The following is a 19,982-nucleotide window of genomic DNA, read 5'->3' on the forward strand; positions in this document are numbered from 1 at the left end:
AAAAAAAATCAGTAGAATCATAGAGTCCCTACAATGTGTAAACAGGCCCTTTGGCTCAACAAGTACACACCAACCCTGAGAGCATTCCCCTGCAGACCCATTCCCTTACAACCCATCTCATCTACACATCACTGAACAAAATGGGCAAGTTAGCATGGCCAATCCACCTAGCCTGCACATTTTTGGACTGTGGGAGGAAACTGGAGCACCCAGAGAAAAAGAGATAACAAAGTGTAGAGCTGGATGAACATAGGAGGCCAAGCAGCATCTTAGGAGCAGAAAAGCTGACGTTTTGGGCCAAGACCCTTAATCAGAAGAGGGGGCGTGGGAGAGGGTGCTGAAATAAATAGGGAGGGGGGGGAGGCAGATAGAAGATGGATAGAGGAGAAGATAGCTGGGGAGCAGACAGACAGGTCAAAGAGGCAGGGATGGAGCCAGTAAAGGTGAGTGTAGGTTGGGAGGTATAGAGAGGATAGGTCAGTTCGGGGAGGACGGACAGGTCAAGGGGGTGGGATGAGGTTAGTCAGTAGGGATTGGGGGTGTGGCTTGAGGTGGGAGGAGGGCATAGTTGAGAGGAAGAACAGGTTAGGGAGGCAGGGAAGAGCTGAGCTGGTTTTGGGATGTGGTAGGGGGAGGGGAGATTTTGAAGCTTTTGAAATCCACATTGATACCATTGGGCTGCAGGACCCCCAAGCGGAATATGAGTTGCTGTTCCTGCAACCTTCGTTGGCATCGTTGTGGCACTGCAGGAGGACCAAGATGGGCATGTCATCTGAGGAATGGAAGGGGAAGTTGAAATGGTTCACGACTGGAAGGTGCAGTTGTTTGTTGCGAACCGAATGTAGGTGTTCTGCAAAGAGGTTGCCAAGCCTCCGCTTGGTTTCCCTGATGAGGAGGAGGCCACAATGGTACAGCGGATGTAATATACCACATTGGCAGGTGTGCAGGTGAACACCTGCTTGATGTGGAAAGTCTTTTTGGGGCCTGGGATGGGGGTGAGGAAGGAGGTGCGGGGCAGGTTTAGCACTTCCTGCGGTTGTAGGGGAAAGTGCTGGATGTGGTGAGGTTGGAGGGGAGTGTGGAGCAGACAAGGGAGTAACGGAGAGAGTGATCCCTCTGGAATGCAGAAAAGGGTGGGGAGGGAAAAATATCTTTGGTGGTGCGGTTGGATTGCGGATGGTGGAAGCTTCGGAGGATGATGTGTTGGATCCAGAGGTTGGTGGGGGTGGTAGGTGAGGACAAGAGGGATTGTCTTCTGACGGTTATTGTAGGGACAGGGTGTGAAGGATGAGTTGCAGGAAATGCGGGAGACACCATCAAGGGCGTTCTTGACCACTGCATGGGGAATGTTGCGGTCCTTGAAAAATGAGGACATCATGATGCATAGGTGTGGAATGCCTCATCCTGAGAGCAGATGCAGTGGAGGCGAAGTAATTGGGATTAGGGGATGGCATTTTTGCTGGAAGGTGGGTGGGAGGAGGTGTATTCTAGGTAGCTCTGGGAGTCGGTGGGCTTGAAATGGATATCAGTTTCTAGGTGGTTGCCTGAGATGGAGACAGAGAGGTCCAGTAAGGTGAGGGAGGTGTTGGAGATGGTCCAGATGAATGTGAGGTTGGGGGTGGAAGGTGTTGGTGAAGTGGATGAACTGTTCGAGCTCCTCATGAGAGGATGAGGCGGCGAACATACAGTCATCAATGTAACGGAGGAAGAGGTGGGGTTTAGGGCCAGCGTAGGTACAGAAGAGGGGTTGTTCCACGTAACCTACAAAGAGACAGGCATAGGTTGGGCTCATGCGGGTACCCATGGCCACCCCCTTTGTCTGTAGGAAGTGGGAGGAATCAAAAGAGAAGTTGTTGAGGGTGAGGATGAGTTCGGCTGGGCAGATGAGGGCATCAGTGGAGGGGGACTGGCCAGGCCTGCGGGACAGGAAGAAGTGGAGGGCCTTTAGGCCATCCGCAGGAAGAATGCAGGTGTATAGGGGCTGGACATCCATGGTGAAAATGAGGTGTTGGGGACCGGGGAATTGGAAGTTCTGGAGGAGGTGGCGGGCGTGGGTGGTGTCATGGACGTAGGTAGGGAGTTCCTGGACCAAGGGGGAGAAAATGGAGCCCAGATAGATGGAGATGAGTTCGGTAGGACAGGAGCAGGCAGAGACAAAGGGTCGATCTGGGCAGTCAGGTTTGTGGTTTTGGGAGGGAGATCGAAGCGGGCAGTGCGGGTTTGGGGAACAATGAGGCTGGAGGTTGTGGGTGGGAGGTCACCGAAGGTGATGAGGTTGTGGACGGTTTGGGAGATGATAGTTTGGTGCTCGGGGTTGGGCTCATGATCCGGGGGCAGTAGGAGGAGGTGTCGAAGAGTTGGCGTCTGGCATCAGCGATGTAGAACTCAGTGCGCCATACTACACCTGGAGAAAATGTGCAAACTCCACAAAAACAGTCGACCGAGGCTGAAATCGAACCCAGGCTCCTGGCCTGTGAGGCAGCACCGCTAACCACTGGGCTACTGTGCTGCCCTGAAATACTGAAGGCACGTAGGCTATTTTACTTTTCCATTTTTCTTATAACATGAATGAACTCATATTTAAAACAGAAAGAAAGTGTTTCATTTTTCTTGCGGTTCAATGCCTATCTATTGGTTTGTACTGATAGAAAGTGATACTGTTAATTATCCAAATGCCATGATGCCCACAGTTGTTGTCCAGTGTGGGATCTGCACAGCAGCATGACCTTCTCTGTCTTGGAGGTGGTGGATGCGGAAGTGACGGTACCAGTGGTTACAGGAAAGGAGCACATTGCCAGGATCCCTTGGGGGGGCAATGTTGGATGGCAGTGACTGAAGGAGCAGAGAGGGTGAAATCTATGAAGAGGCAAAGACGAACTTTTGAAGCTGTTTCCAGTTTTAGTAATATTAATGTAATAATAAATGATTCAGTATTTTACCATTTGTACAATTTATTCAGTAATTTATTCTGCAATCCAAAATGGTGCCAGAAACTACGTACAGGTGACAATACTAAATAAATTTAAATCTAAGTATATACCACTGAGATTTTGAGTTGTCCTTTTTAATGATAGCTACCGCTGCTAAGTATAATATGAATTTTCGGAGGGTTATCTTTTCCTGATGCACCAATGTTAACTTTTTCTATTGTAACATAAAAAAAACTAAGACACGAGTAATGTTGCATTGAAAGATCTGCCAGATATTTATTACAGTTCATTAAAGTATACAGTGTTATATTCAAAGACATATCCATAGCTGGGCTAATATTCAGCTGTTCAGCTACAAAGAGCACTGTACTTCCATCAGCATGTCATTCATCAAGTGGGCCCTATTTAAGATTGGGTCTGAGATCTTTATACACTCAAGCCATGTGCTACGTTACAGCGATGATGATGTCAGCATGTCACTTAAAGGTGTAATGACATACTAATTGTGAGAAACAATACAACAGGCTGCCTTGTTAATACCTGCACAGTTACTGGCCTGAAATACAATTTGTTGTGCAACTGAAATCAAATCTTTTGTGAAATTCAGAGACAATAATTAGCATATTGTTCAAATTTATTGGTTATCATTGTAAAGTACATCAATTCTGCATTTGGCATTATGAAAATGACATTATAATAATAGTACAATCTTCTGGCATGATAATGTTATCAATTAAAAGTAGTATTCCAACAATTGCCTATCTTATGATATAAAAATATAAACAAAACTTTATTTCGTTAGATAAAATTTTTAATATAAAAATACTGTGTTCACATTACTGTTAGGTAATGATAGATTCAGCATATGTTTCAAATATTATAAAACTCTACATTTTTCACTGTTTGCATCATTGTATCAGTGCTAAGAGCCTTTGCTTGCTGAACAAACTGCAAATACAGATCTTCATTCACAATGTAGTTCTTGTAAATGTTGGCAAGCCTGGTGCAAATATTAAACAAATCTTGCTTGTTCCCTATTTCAGTAGCTGCAGCAAAAGCCAAATGGAAGTAGCCAGCGGCATCATGTGCATCCTGAAATCAAGGATAAGGAGAACTTTCTTATTGAGAATAGACAAACTATTTTAACAAATATGAAAATATATCATCGCGACTCAAAGACAAGTTCAAACTTTTAAATTTTAGCTAATGATTTAAAAGGAATAATTACTGTAACATGCAACAAAACAGTTTTAAAAATAGCTTTGATAGACAACTTGTTGTGAATAAGTTTAACTATCCACTATCAAGTGTGTGTTTTCCACCAACCATTCACAATCAGTTCCGCCACATCCTCCTGCTAACTGGTTAGGTCCCCTTAGTAACCATGGGTATAATTTCCAGTTTTTCCCTCACATAAATAATCCAGGGAGATTTCAGCATATCAATCAATATTATTGTCCCTGACCACTTACTTTCTACATTTATGTCTATGACACCTGAAGGACAAATGTATTCCCATACTGGCTGAGGTCGTATGTAGGGCCCCCCATTCTCAACCTCACCCTTTGCCCTCATGTGGTTCATCTCTCTCTCTAATGAGACAGCATTACATTTTAAAAAGGTGTTTGCAGTGTATTTAAACTGCAGTAACCACCAACATTTTTGTACAAGAAGTGGAAAAGAGGATTAGGCCGAATGACTCTTTATCAGTCATCATGTACACAAAGGGCTGAATTGGCTTCTTCTGTTTTCTCAATTTCTACAAATATTTTATTAGATTCTATATATAATTATAGAATAACAGCATAATAGCAAACTATTCTGTCTATGCCTGATCTTTGAAAGTTCCACTAACCAGCCCTTCTCCAGACCTTGCATTTTTTGCATCTTTCAATAAGTCATCTGATTCCTTTTTTAAAAATTACCTTTGAGTTCACTTCCGCCATCCTAGTAGATCTGATCTGCATCCTAAGGATTGAAGATTTTCCTTTATGGTTCACAATACTTCAATTGATGTCTAACCAGTGGTTTTATAAACTTTAGTATAATTTTCTTTCCTTTGTACTTAAAAATTCTATTTATAAAAGTAAGGATTCTTTATGCCTTTTTTTAAAAGAAAAACCTTCTAAACTTGTGCAGACATCAAAGGCAAGTTTCTGTGTTCCTTGAACCCCATTAAAATGTAAACGTTCAGTTCATAATTTCTCTATTCAGTCTTTCAACACAAATAAATGAATTTGCATGTCACTGCATAAAGCGTTGTCTCCATATCCATTTGACCTCCAAGTTTCTTATCAACTTCAAAGTTTGAAATTATTATCTATATACCCTACTCTTGGTCAATTATATTTATCAATGAGAAAAAATTCCCGGGGACATTACTGTCCACATCAATCAATCTGATAAACAACAACTCAACACACACTTTGCTTTCAATTATTTATTCTGTATGCATAGAGTTATCTCCCCTTTTAAGAAGCTTCAATTTTGCTTATTTGTCGATTGTGTGATATTTTATTAAACACATATTGAAAGTCCATTTATGCAGCATCAACAATATTATTTGATAAATCTCTTGATTACTACAGAAGTGTGATTTATTTATTTATAATTCTTAGCTAGTTATTTATGTAACTTTTTCTTTTAATGAATGCATCAGTATCCATCAACTCTTCTTTCACATGTCTAACAATCTGTAATATAATTTCCTTCTAATCCTGAATAGGGAGTTCTTCCTTTCATCCATGTGTCCTCAATTGATTTTATCATTTCTCATCTCACCATACTCGAAAAATCAGGTGGGAATCCTCCCTCTTTTTATTGTAATAATATGCATACTTTCTGACTATTGTGATAAATACTAAATTTATTCATTAGAAGACTTGTTGTTGCAGAATAATAATACAATGATGGTTTCTGGTTCACTTTCCTGAAACTTGTTCATCGAGAAGTCAGACTTATGAAACATCATTATTATGATTATTATGTTGTAATTACGAAAACAAAATCCCTCGGTAAAATTATGAAGTAACTTCAGTAACAATGTAAAACATGGACTAAAGAACTAATCCATACGTCATTTCCTTTACATACTTAACATCTAATTTTCAGAGCAAGAGCATCAGCAGGCTTATTTGATACAAGCATAGAGAATGCTGGAAACCTCAGCACGTTTGCCAGCGTCGGCGAAAAAAATTTCTGAACAGTCACATCAGGCTTGAAATGTTAATTCTATTTTTCTCCACAGATGCTGCCAGGCTTGCTGAGTTTCTTCAACATTCTCCGTTTGTTTCAGACAAACAGCATCTGCAACATTTTGATTTTATTCAGGCTTATTTAATACTTAGCTGCTAATGTCAAGTTTTTGCTACTATAAATTTAATAGTTCTTAAATGAGCCAACAGAATATTTTGGCAGATGTAAATTCATGTCTGCATGCCATCTTTTGACAAGCCCTTTTTATTGGGGGTTCATACACTAAAAGACAGCATTTTCACTGTCTTAGGGCAATACCACAAAATGGTAGTACTGAACCATCAGTGCATGTTACCCATGATCGATTTAGAAAACCATGACATTTGTTGTTAGGTATTGCATCATGCCAAATTACTCTTCCAAACTGTGGATATTTATTGAGAAAAATAACAAGGCTTGGCAATTTAAGAGACAACACAGCATGGAGCTGGAGGAACACAGCAGGCTAGGCAGCATCAGCGGAGCAGGAACGTTTTAGGTCGTGACCCTTCTTCAGAAATGGGGAGGGGAATGGGAGCTCAGAAATATAAATAGAGAGAGGAGGGTTGGTGCTGTGGAAGGCAGGTGGGATGGTGTTAGGCGAATGAGGATAGGGGGTAATGTGGATTGGTCAGTGGAATGGGAGGAGCAGGTAGGTGGGGGAGAAGATAGACAGGTTGTGTCAGACCAAGGAGGCAGGGATGAGGGGGATGGTTGGATATGGGATGAGGCCAGGGATGGGATGATTTTAAAGCTGGTGAATTCTATGTTTAAACCATTGAGCTGTAGGCTCCCGAGGTGGAATGTGAGGTGTTGCTCTCCCAGTTTGCAGGTGGTGTCATTGTGGCACTGGTGGAGACCCAGGATAGACAAGTGCTCCAGGGAGTGGGAGGAGGAGTTAAAATGGTTCACGGCTGGAAGGTGTTGTCATTTGTCAAATACAGAGGGCAGATGCTTCACGAAATGGACCCCAGTCTGCGCTTGATCTCACATCGAGAGCAACAGAAAAAGCAGACCAAGTTGGAGGATGTGCAGGTGAACCCCTGTCTCATGTGGATAGTTTGATTTATGCCTTGAATGGAGGGGAGGGGGGAGGTATAGGGGCAGGTGTAGCACTTCCTGCGGTTGCAGGGAAAGCTGCCAGGTGTGGCGGTGTTTGTGGGGATTGCAGAGCAGACGAGGGAGTCGCAGAGAGAACAGTCCCTACGAAAGGCAGACGGGGTGGGAAATATCTCTTTGGTCGTGGGCCCATCCTCCCTCCCACCTCCTTGGCCTGACACAACCTGCCCATCTTCTCCCCACCTATCCACCCCATCCATCCCACTGACCAATCCCCACCATCCCCTACCCGCATTCACCTATCACCATCCCACCTACCTTGCCCAGCCCCACCCCTTCTCTCTCTATTTACTTCTGAGCTCCCTTCCCCCTCCCCATTTCTGAAGAAGAGTCTCAAACAGAAAAGTCAACTTTCCTTCTCCTCTGATGCTGCCTGGCCTGCTGCATTACTCTAGCTTCATACTGTGTTGTCTCTGACTGCAGCATCAGCAGTTCTTGCTATCTCCTTGGCCATTTTAAGAATGTTCATTCAACTTTAATGCATATTCCTCATTGTTGGTCAGCTGACAAAATGATTGCAGAAAAGCCAGTTAGAGAAGCTTTCCCAACCTTGAGTTTGTGGAGTGTAATGTCACCTAGTCTCAAGTAAACCTTCATGTAGTACGTTGCTTCTTCACGAGATTGCAATAAGCAGGGACTGAGTGATAACGCCTTCAAGTAATAGTTCTCAGCCATCTCATATTGCTGGCATAAGTAGTACACTGTAGCTAGTCGATAAAAAGCAATTTGTTCCTTCAGTTGGCTCCCTAATTATTGAGAGGAGAAAAAGCACCTTTAAAGTGTTTTCATCATGAAATTATTTTTATTCTACTTTTTTAGAGCAAAAGATTAAATGCGTTGAGAGTATTAGCTGGTACAATGGGACACAAATATGGAAGAGAAGTTACCATCAGTTCATATCAATAATTTTGTTCATTTATCAAAAGATACTTCAGTTCAGAGGAAGCCACTTCGCTTATCATTCCTACACAATGCTACCTCTGCCATAGGAGCATCAATTGCAATACAATTACTGACAATATTTTAACATTATTTTGCTTCAAGTCTTGAGCTCTTGCATATCGCTTAGTAAGGTGTTTGCATATCATTTACCCAATTATGTCCTGAAAGTTTTAGCAAGTTTCATAGTTTATCGGTTTGCAACCAAACACACAAAGTCAATGTTCTAGGAAACACCCTTCAGAACTAATATGAAAAAGTTACCCCCGTTATTACATATTTGTGATTAACTGTTTGCTAACAGTACTCGGGATCTTTTGCACATGTTGTAAATAAATATATTTAATGTTGTGCTCTCTGTAGAAACCCCATTATCTTCTAACCTTAAATACTAGTTGCATTACATTTCAGGTCCAGCTTCCCCATCTGTTCCAAATTTAGTAATAGGCTAGGAGTTCCATTTGTCTCTAGTCGAAAGTTGCACAACAATTAAGATCATAATAATAAGTCAAATTTTAAGCTCATTTGGGATTAATGTGGTTGACCCATATACCAAAAAAAAATTTTAAGATATAAACAAATGCAGCCAGCTCTCTTATAAAAGATGTTTGCCAGTCACTGCAACAATGGTATGAAGCCAACATGACTTCTTTGTACACTGTGAAAGCTAGGAATATTTTCTTGATCTGAAGCATGACTCAAGCAGATGTTCCAGACAGACACACACCTTAGCTTTTAGACCGGGATACAATCCAAATGAATTTTGACACTAAATTATCGATGTTTAATCATGTAAATAAATGTTACTAAATTTAAATGACTAATTTAATACATACTATTCATCCAGTCATAGTTAACAAACTTGTTGAATAAATGGAAAATTACTCACCAGTATTTATGCTGAGTCTTACAGCTGCAATCGCATATTCTAGGGCTTGTTCTAAATGGCTCAGCATAATATTAAGCTCAGTTAATTTATTAAGAAGTCTGAGCTCTGCATCAGTATCTCCCGTCATCCTAGCCAGAGGTACTGCCCCAGCCTGAAGAATAATTCATAAAGTTTCACCTCAGACAGATCAGACTGCTAAGTACACACAAAAGCAAAATGTTGTTGTCGCATAAAGTTAAATATATAAGGCCGAAATTTACCAAAATTTGACTCACTGGAGATTTGGTGGAATTTAGTTAATGGTTTTGCTCCGTGAGCTCCAAGGCAATTTCTCAAAAATTCTCAGTCTTTCTCTTCATTAGTTATGCACCATGACTCTATGGCACCACACTCACACTATCATACAATCAGCTGCAGAGGAAGTACTGTAACTTTCTAGAATTTAGCCATCGATACCACATTTAAAACCAAGCTAAGCATCAGGTCAGTTGCTGCAAGCCAGGAACTGCCCTTCACAGTGTGTTGCTGAACAATTTTAAAGGGCATGGCTGAGAAACAGAAGTTGGATCCCAGCTTCATGGACATGGACCTGAAGGTCCTGGTGGATGGGATGGTTGAGGAGACCCATCCTTTTTCCTCAGAAAAGTCAGAGGGGGCCAAAGCACCAAACCCTAACACCCCATTATGAAGTTGCCACTCAGGTTAGGGCGAATGCTCATTAATGCTGAAGATGACCTATGACCTTCAGTGCTTCGCGAGGGTAATTGCCACCACTTTTCCTTTGTTACTTCACACTTACTGCACACATTTTCCCACGAGGGCTGGTGGCCACCCACTCTCACCATTAGACACATGGTCTTCCCTCAATCTCACCTCCTGGCAGCACCAACCCTGCATGCCCTGACCAAGCATCTTATTTACTCATTCAGGATAATTTACCACCTTTTCCCCGCTTGCACCAGCACTAACCAGCACTTAAGGGTGGCATGATGCCTCACAGAGCCAGGGACCTGGGTTCGATTCCAGCCTCGGGTGACCGTCTGTGCGGAGTTTGCACATTCTCCCTGTGTCTGCGTGGGTTTCCTCCGGGTGCTCCGGTTTCCTCCCACAGTCCAAAGATGTGCTGGTTAGGTGGATTGGCCATGCTGAATTGCCCATAGTGTTCAGGGGTGTGTGGGTTATAAGGGGATGGGTCTGGGTGGGATGCTCCAAGGGGCAGTGTGGACTTGTTGGGCCAAAGGCCTGTTTCCACACTGTAGGGACTCTAATCTAATCTAATCTAACAGCTGTGTCAATCACTTCCACTTCTCTCAACCCCATCCTTAGTCTCATTCTAAGAAAACAAAAATGGCCCACAATAGGGCAAAGAGAGCCATAGCAGGCGGTGGATTGTTTGACATCCATTCCTCACTCCCTACCTTGGGAATAATTGTGCCTGAAGGGAGAGGGAATGTGATTGCTCATATCTTGATGCTGAGATTTCCATGATCTGGCAATCTGAAATGATTACTTGTCGAGTCTTATTCTGCTCTCCCATTACCAGCACAGTGAATATATTTTTAGCATGTCTAAACCCGTATCTTATTTTGCAACTCATTCCTTCTCTTGGCACCTGCCGACACCAGTGCTATTCACGTGGTCTGTGCGCTGAAGACAGCAGGTCTTCAGGATATACTCTCTTCCCCAATCCTTGAGGAAGATGACACGCTCCCCTCGGATTCAACACCAGCAAAGCTGAAATTCCCACCAGCTCAGATACTGACACCTCAATAGCTACTTTAGCTAGATTAAAGTTGGAAGCACATTCTGGTGAGAACAGCTTGCTCACGAAGAAACACTCCAGATCACAAACACTCATAGGACAGCCGAGGAGCAGGTATCTGCTCAGCCACTGGCTGGAGAGAATCTGTAGTGTTAACCAATAACAACTTCATTCAAATGAACATGCAGATACAGGAGCAGCAAAACAACTTGTTAAAGGTCAATCTAGTCCACAAGTGTAGCTGTACAGATCAGAGACTGTTATGGAAAGCTCAGTCTAGCACACTCAGTGTCAGTGAGATATACACATAGAACATAACAGCACAATACAGGCCCTTCGGCCTTCAATGTTGTGCTGACCTGTCATACCAATCTGAAGCCCATCTAACCTACACTATTCCATGTACATCCATATGCTTGTCCAATGACGACTTAAATGTACTTAAAGTTGGTAAGATAGACTTGCACTCCATCACTTTAGCAACAATGGCAAGGCAACAGAGACAAGGGACCTGGAACTCCCTCAAGGTGTCCCTTCATCACAAGGTGACAGAGTGGTGCCAGTAGGCTCCCACACAGAGGAGGAACCACATACAGGCCTCTTCTCAGGACACTCCAAAGGTGCCAGGGACTTCCACGTCCATCCTTCCTGCAATCTCTAACTATGTGGAATTTCAAGCGAAGGAGGGTGAGCCTGCATCTAGGTGGGACACTCTCAGCATATATGGACCTTCCAACCACAAGCTCTGGGGTCACTCCCCAAACCTCCAAAGCCAATGAGCTTTATTATAGAGCTGGCTTGCTCCACTCCACCTGCAAACACTGTGACTACACCTCAATGTAGAGGGTAGGGAAAGGGAAAAGAAATCATTGTGCAGGCACAGAGATAGCAAAGATGAAACTTGATTGTAGATGCATCATCATATTTTTAAAATATATGTTCCGTGAGTGACTGTCATTGTAGCTGCAGCTATAACAATGATGGTAAGGAGGCCAGTGAAGTTTAACACTATGCAATGTTCTAACTGCACTCATTGGCAAAGCCGGACAGAAGTATTTTGAGGCTGTAAGTTTTGAGTGAGGTAACAATGTGCAAAAAGGCAAGGCAAGACATGGATGCTGTGAGCATTAGAGCAGGTCTCAAATAAGTGCTAAGAGAGCAAGCAAATAGACCTAAGATGCACCCTGCTCCAATTCATGAGATGGTGCCTGTCCCTGACAACAAGTAGTCAAGGAGCAGCATTACAAAGTGAAGTATTGAAGCATAGAACTGTATTCTAAGTGAGTATCACACTGATGGAGTGTGACTGGTGTGTGGCTGGTATCAATCTCCTTGCACAAGGGATTCAGATGGTAGCTATGCAATGGAGGTACTCTGAGATGCTGAGACAGCTAGTTAAGCTGGAAGGTTAGTTTTCAGACGTTTCGTCACCATTCTAGGTAACACCATCAGTGAGCCTCCGACAAAGCGCTGGTGTTATGTTCCGCTGTGCTAATGAACTTAAAAGACCCTATACAGACGACAAATAAAAGGAACGTCATCTACAAAATACCTTGCAAGAACTGTGACAAACACTACATTGGACAAACTGGCAGGAAGCTAGCCAGCAGGATACATGAACATCAACTAGCCACAAAGAGACATGACCTACTATCACTCGTATCCTTACATACAGATAAGGAAGGACACCACTTTGATTGGGACAACACATCCATCCTAGGACAAGCCAAACAGAGACATGCACGAGAATTTCTAGAAGCATGGCATTCCAACCGGAATTCCATCAACAAACACATTGACTTGGAGCCAATCTACCATCCCCTGAGAAAAAGAACAGGATATGACATCACCAACCCAAGGAAACCTAACCAGATAAATAGAAAGCGGGACATAACACCAGCGCTTCGTCGGAGGCTCACTGATGATGTTACCTAGAATGGTGACGAAACGTCTGAAAACTAACCTTCCAGCTCAGTGAGCAAACTCACATCCAGAACCTCAACCTGAGCTACAAATCTTCTCAAAACTCGCTAACAGCTAGTTAAGCTGGAAACCAGACGAGCAAGTTGTGAGCTGAAGCCGGCAGGTACCAGCTCAGGCTTGTATGTTCCATCGATTTAATGAATATAATTTTGTAAGTGAATAGCAATCCAACTGACTTGAATGACTATTTATCAAATTTAAAATAGCTTGCAAAAATTATAAATGATCAAACCACACATAATATTTGTTCATTCTTCCTTTGGGATCTGCCAGCAAGGACTTGATAATAAGAAAATCTCTCAAAATGTACTGAAACATCCTATTGCGAGTTAAGTGTTTTTCTTGGTGTCCTCTGTACTGCATCAACAGAAGGCCCAGGCTAGACTTTGTTCCAGGCAAAGGACTATCATCTCCCTGAACAGACGTTTTCAAAACTTATCTAAAGAACGCCTTTGCGAACAATAGAGCCCTTGTTTTATACTGAAATAAAATTTCAGCCAAGATTATATGCTTACTTCCTGAGAATAAAAGATTAAAGATATTCACATCTAGAAAGTGAAAGGCCCAATTAAATACCATTGTCACACTGCAAGTGTAATGTGTTTCTGTGATAATGGATAACATATGTTGCACAAGCATATCCACATTCAGTTAGATCTTGACTCTGTAGTGACCAAATGGAAGAGGCGAGTCAACTTCCAAGGTCAACTCAGAAGACCAGCAGCTCTGCGGCCTGGGCAACCTTTCCAGCAGAGCCAGGTATAACTGAGGCAGGACAGGGGCCATCAGGGATCTTCAGCCTGGGGCATCCTCAAGAAGTGTTTATGAAATTTGAAAAAAAGAGGAGGATTGCATACAATGAGGATGCTCCGGGTGAGTGAGAAAATCCTTCCGAGCATCAGTTTAGACAACAGGAGCAGAGAGTGGAGTATGAAGCATCTGGCACTAAAGTTCCCCGAGTCTGCCTCAGGGGAACGGCCGCTGAGCCGTTAACCTCTGCATATGAAAGGTGTGGGGGGCTGAGGGAGAAACACACCACTGGAACAAAACCTTAAAACCATCCCTATCTGGAGCTTTAGTTATGCAAATAGGTTGCCCAACTCAGTAATGCAGGCAGCGATTCAGGTCCCAAATTACCCCAGAAAGCCTCTCAAATGTAGGATTTCCCGTTTTTGCTAAATACCCCTTCTCCCCACACATTTCCAACCCCTATCCCCTGTGAGGCCTCCACAGGGTCAGCAACATCCAGCTCTATAAAATCAGCCACTATTATTCTCTAGCCCACATGTAAGAGCAGACTTTTAACTAACTGCTAAAAATAGCCACATATCTAGTCTGTTCCAATTAACAGCATTGAGAAGAGAACAGAATCAATTCTACCTGTGTTAGGAAGATCTATGACATCCCATCTAAGGTGAGGTGATTAAAAATTAAAGCGAACTCTTATCCAAGTAATAGGGATGTAGGCTCTTAATATGCAAGACATGAAAGAACACATTTGCATCAAACTGATAGGATCCAAGTGAAGAAAATAGTACTTTCCAGAAGAATCCCACATTTTATGAAAATGATTGCTCTGCATTATTGCCCTTGCTGAGGGGCTGACAGGATGATTGCCAAAAGCTGGGAGTAAGGGTTGGGCAACACCTCCTCTCCCTCTTGTGAGTGAACCCATTGTTCCCTGAACTAAGGGCAATCATCCATTATTCTTCCCAGGCAGCTCCTTGGGGTTCAAGATGACTTTGTCCCATTCTAATGTTCTGGGTCATGAGGTGACTAACCAGTCCAATACTGAATCGGTGAACTCTGTCACAGGTGAGGCATGCAGTATTTGCTGAAGAAGGCGGGCAAAATGCAGTGATTTTCACATGATCCTGCTGCTCTTCACACCTGGCCTCCATCTGCGCCAGTCAGAGACAGTTGTCATTTCTGCAGATGCTTTTTTCTGCAGTTTGGGCTGCTTTGGGCTAGATATCCATTTCAGCCAGTGGGGTAGCTTTAAGAAATACCCACAAAGTGATTCCACTGCCTTCCTCGTAGAAGGGGCAGATACTCAAGTGATACTTACATCTGGCTGTCCTACATTTATGGGATGCCCTCCCACTGACTTCGCTCCCTGCCCCCATCTCAAATCTCCAACTGGGGGCACAACATCAAAGGACAATTTTTAGTGCAATACTGACATTATTCAAAGATATTCAGTACTTGTCATTATGATAACCCAACACCACAATATATCCGACACTTACCCTATAAAACGATGTTGCTTTCTCTCGCTCCCTAGGCCCATTGTAAAACATATCCCCCGCTGCTTCATTGATTTTCAGTATAAAGTGCAAATTCTCCGTTTGCTGTGCTGTTTGTATAGCTGCCTGAGTGATTCATAAGAATCAAAGATATAAATTATTAATAAAGTAGGGTCTGAACAACTTGTGTTTTAAAAATCTATGACATTCTATTCAATGGCTTTTAGTTGAACAATTCAAACCACTCACACAACTGTCTTGTCATTTTTTTCAGATGGAAGACAGGTTGGTTCTTACTTCTCAAAGAAAAACAAACTGAAGATATCTTCGTCTTCCCACTTAATCCATCCTACTGTGTCAATTCTCTATGTCCATCCATACGCATATTTTGATCCTGGGCCAAACTTGAATCCATAACTGTATTTCTACCATTATTCCTAACCCTTTTGTTTTAAACTTCATCCTCTACAAACATTTTTCTCTTGTGTTGGCTCATTTTACTTACCCCCTATCAGGTAAACAGTCCTCCCAAATTCCTCCTTAAACTCTACAGTGCTCCTTCATTTCCCTGCTCGCCTGTTTGACTCCCTCTTAGATGAGGTTGCAAATTCCCTGTGCTTCTTTTTGTATTCCCTGAAGTGATCATTAAGGGCTTGATAGCTGCTGCCTTACAAGCTGCAACCCAAATGGCCCATCCCATTTTCTTCTCAACCTTCCTGCCCAGCACAGCTACTGGAGGGGTTTTTTGCCAACTCCTTCACATTAGACTCATATCACCCTCTCAAGGTTGTTCCCATGCACTCTGAGTGGATCAGCTTTCTCCACGCCTTTTTGCATTCCTCCCCTAGATAGCTGTTCTCCTGTAAGCAAGGCCCTTGCCATCCATAGAACAAAGAACATTACAGCGCAGTACAAGCTTCTCTATGTCCTTCTGTAACCTGCAACATCGTTCCGCACTATTCACAACTCCACCGACTTTAGTGTCAAGTGCAAATTTACTAACCCGATCCTTCCACGTCCTCATCCAGGTAATCAAAATGATGAACAGCAGTGGCCCCAAAACAGATCCTTGCAGTACATCACTAGTAACTGAACTCCAGGATGAACATTTCCCATTAAACACCACCCTCTGTCTTCTTACAGCTAGCCAATTTCTGATCCAAAACAGTAAATTACCCTCAATCCCATGCATCCATATTTTCTGCAATAGCCCACCATGGGGGACCTTATCAAACTCTTCACTGAAATCCATATACACCATATCAACCGCTTTACCCTCATCCACCTATTAGGTCACCTTCTCAAAGAACTCAATAAGGTTTGTGAGGCACGACCTACCCTTCACAAAACCATGTTGACTATCCCTAATCAAATTATTCCTTTCTAGATGATAATGAATCCTATCTCTTATAATCCTTACCAACACTCTACCCACAACCAAAGTAAGGCTCACGGGTCTATAATTACCAGGGTTGTCTCTACTCCCCTTCTTGAACAAGGGGGCAGCATTTGCTATCTTTCAGTCTTCTGGAACTATTCCTGTAGACAATAACAACATAAAGATCAAAGCCAAAGGCTCTGCAATCTCCTCCTTAGCTTCCCAGAGAAGCCTAGGATAAATCCCATCTGGCCCAGGGAACTTATTTTCACACTTTCCAGAATTGCCAACACCTCGTCTTTATGAACCTCAATCCCATCTAGTCTAATAGCTTGTCTCTCAGTATTCTCCTCGACGACATTGTCTTTTTCCTACGTGAATACTGACGAAAAATATTCATTTAGCGCCTCTCCTATCTCTTCGGACTCCAAGCACAATTTCCCACTACTGTCCTTGACTGGCCCTAATCTTACTCCAGTCATTCTTTTATTCCTGACATACCTATAGAAAGCTTTAGGGTTTTCCTTGATGATACCTGCCAAAGACTTCTCATGTCTCCTCTTGGCTCTTCTTAGCTCTCTCTTTAGATCTTTCCTGGCTAACTTGTAACTCTCAAGCGCCCTTACTGAGCCTTCACGCCTCATCTTTACAAAAGCCTCCTTCTTCCTCTTGACAAGAGATTCAACTTCTTTTGTAAACCATGGTTCCCTCGCTTGGCCACTTCCTCCCTGCCTGACAGGTATATACTTATCAAGGACACGCAGTGCCTGTTCCTTGAACAAGGCCCACATTTCAATTATGCCCAGTCCCTGCAGTTTCCTTCCCCATCCTATGCATTCTAAATCTTGCCTAATCACCTCATAATTGCCTTTCCCCCAGCTGTAACTCTTGCCTTGCGGTATATACTTATCCCTTTCCATTGCTAAAGAAAACGTAACCAAATTGTGGTCACTATCAGCAAAGTGTTCACCCACCTTCAAATCTAACACTTGGCCTGGTTCATTACCTAGTGCCAAATCCATTGTGGCCTCACCTCTTATTGGCCCATCTACATACTGTGTCAGGAAACCCTCCTGCACACATTGAACAAAAACTGGCACATCCAAAGTACTCAAACTATCCTGTATTCCAGTCAATATTTGGAAAGTTAAAGTCCCCCATAACAACCACCCTGTTACTTTTGCTCCTATCCAGAATCATCTTTGCAATCCTTTCCTCTATATTTTTGGAAGATTTTCAGAGGCCTAGAGAAAACTCCCAACAGGGTGACCTCGCCTTATCCATGACCTCATTATTTGATGATTCAATCAATACTGCCACCTTGACAGAAATCATTTCCACTTGCCTCGATCAAACACTGGTTTAGTCCTAATTGGAGTATTGTGTGCAATTTTGGGCAATGCCCTTCAAGATGACTATGAATTAGAGAGGGTACAGAAAAGTTTCATGAGAAAACTTCAGGGAATGGCTTCAGTTGTGACATATATATGATCCTGAGGGGGTGACAGGATGAACGTGGAACGGATATTTAATCTCCTGGGAGAAATCTAGTACAAGGTGTAACAGTTGAATAATAAGCTGGCACCCATTAAAATAGAAATGAAGAGACTTTTTTCTCAGCGAGAGTTAATAGTAAGTTTGGAAATCTCTTCTCCCGAAGGCAGAAAAGACAATCTCTTTAAATAATAAGTCTTTAAATGAGCAAAAACAGATTGTTGATAAGCGAGGGTGTGAAAGATCATTGGAATAAGGAAGAATATAGTATAGTCAAGTAGTATAGGCAATCTTACTGAATGGCAGAGCAAGCTCAAGGGGCTGAATAACCCAATTCTGTTCCTTACTTGTGTGTTCTAGTTTGTACATGTAAATAGACTGGACAATCTGAAGTTATTCTCTTTAGAGAAATTGCGATGATATTTGATTGAGATGTTCATAATCATGAGGAGTACAGGCAGCATTGATATAGAGTGAATCTGTTCCCATGAATGAAACAGTCAATAATCAGATGCTACCAACATAAAATGGGTGGCCTAAGAGCAAGAGTAAAAGTAGCATTTAGTGCAGTTAGGATCGTGAATGCACTGCCTGGTAACTTGGTGGAGGCAGATTGAATAATGGATTTCTACAATACCCACTATCCAAAAAGAAAAGTCAGAGCCAAGAGGAAAGGATTGAAGAGTGGGGCTAGTTCATTTTGCAGAGAGCTAACCCAGACATTGCAGGCTGATTTGCCTTGCTGTAGTTGCCTGGATCGATTTCAACCCTTTAGCAAGATAAAATCAGGATATGTAGTGGCCTACCAGCTTGAAAATGATATTAGCACCTCATCTCTTAAGGAGTAGAGCTAATCGACATACTCAGGTATTCAGCAACCAAGTAATCAGAACACATCCCATTATCGTTGGTTGGCAACATTTTGAAATTAGTAAAGAATTAATACCTGAAAGTACAGCTCAACAAGTTCATATTTTTCCATCAGGTAATAGAGTTTTCCAGCCAACAGCCATGCCTCTGCTGCCTTGAAATGCATTCCTAGGTCAATAAAATTCCTCAGGTTCTGTTTGGTATAGTCTAATGACAATCTGTAGGAACTAATATTGGAATTTCATTTACTTTTAACACTTCAACACTTCTTGTGTGATGCATCTATAAAACACAAGTTAGATCTAGACTTGTTTTATGAACTAAACTGTGTAAAATGATACTTAATGTTATTAAAATTCAGTAAAGAATTCCTCATTGCAAATGAACAGAACATTTGAATATGAACAGAATGGACAGATAATATTGTTTTGAAGAAATATGCATTAATGTGATGATACGATTGCCTAAGGATTATCAAGGTCTTATTAACTGAGTTATTTTAATATTTTTGTTGATATAGTCAGCCCCACTTAATTGTACTCACCTCTGTGTGTTAAAAGACAGGTGAAGGTGGCTTAGGATGTTCAACATTTTCATCTCTTGTTCCTTGTCCTTTAACTTTTGAGAAAGCATTAGCCAGTGCTCATAATATATTCTACATTGCTGTTTGTCATGTAAAATGTTCTCATAGAAACTGCAGAGTTGTTCAAGGGCCTGAACTTGGCCTAAAGAAAAGCATATAGCTGATGAGGAAAAAAAACACTTAAAGTACCTATAGGCTTTCACTTTGAGGGAACAATTCAGTGAATTATATCCTCAAGGCGTGAATTGCGACATTGTAATCCCATTTCCTGACCAATGGGCTTTGCCTACTCCAAGTTCTCCACGAGGTGGCAGGTATGGTCGAGAGTTGAAGTCACCTTGCCAATCAGGTTTAAGGGCTCACTGTTGTTCAATGAGGATCTGTACATTTCTGTATGTAAATGCTAGGCATCTTAATAATCGCACTCTAACTCACCAACTACTCATCCCAGTCCACTCATATCCGCATGTCTATTTCATATGCTTCATGCTCACTCAAAATCTTCATACCTCACCATAATACCCCTCATATTCCCATATCCTCTCTCTATTTCCG

General features: G+C 42.3%; 1 protein-coding gene across 2 annotated transcripts in view; it reads right to left on the reverse strand.

The window, feature by feature from the left end:
• Positions 1-3,205: 3,205 nt before the first annotated feature.
• Positions 3,206-19,982, reverse strand: part of sh3tc2 (SH3 domain and tetratricopeptide repeats 2) — a 112,392-nt gene continuing 95,615 nt past the window's right edge. For both annotated transcript variants that reach the window (XM_059650741.1, XM_059650742.1), the window contains 6 exons: positions 19,389-19,569; positions 18,921-19,071; positions 15,106-15,228; positions 9,112-9,262; positions 7,833-8,029; positions 3,206-4,022 (listed from right to left, as the gene is read on the reverse strand). In XM_059650741.1, coding sequence (XP_059506724.1) covers positions 3,801-4,022; positions 7,833-8,029; positions 9,112-9,262; positions 15,106-15,228; positions 18,921-19,071; positions 19,389-19,569 — 1,025 coding nt within the window. In that variant the 3' untranslated portion in view covers positions 3,206-3,800. The remainder of the gene's footprint in view (positions 4,023-7,832; positions 8,030-9,111; positions 9,263-15,105; positions 15,229-18,920; positions 19,072-19,388; positions 19,570-19,982) is intronic.

The sequence above is a fragment of the Stegostoma tigrinum genome, chromosome 13, assembly GCF_030684315.1.
Source record: "Stegostoma tigrinum isolate sSteTig4 chromosome 13, sSteTig4.hap1, whole genome shotgun sequence".
NCBI lineage: Eukaryota > Metazoa > Chordata > Chondrichthyes > Orectolobiformes > Stegostomatidae > Stegostoma > Stegostoma tigrinum.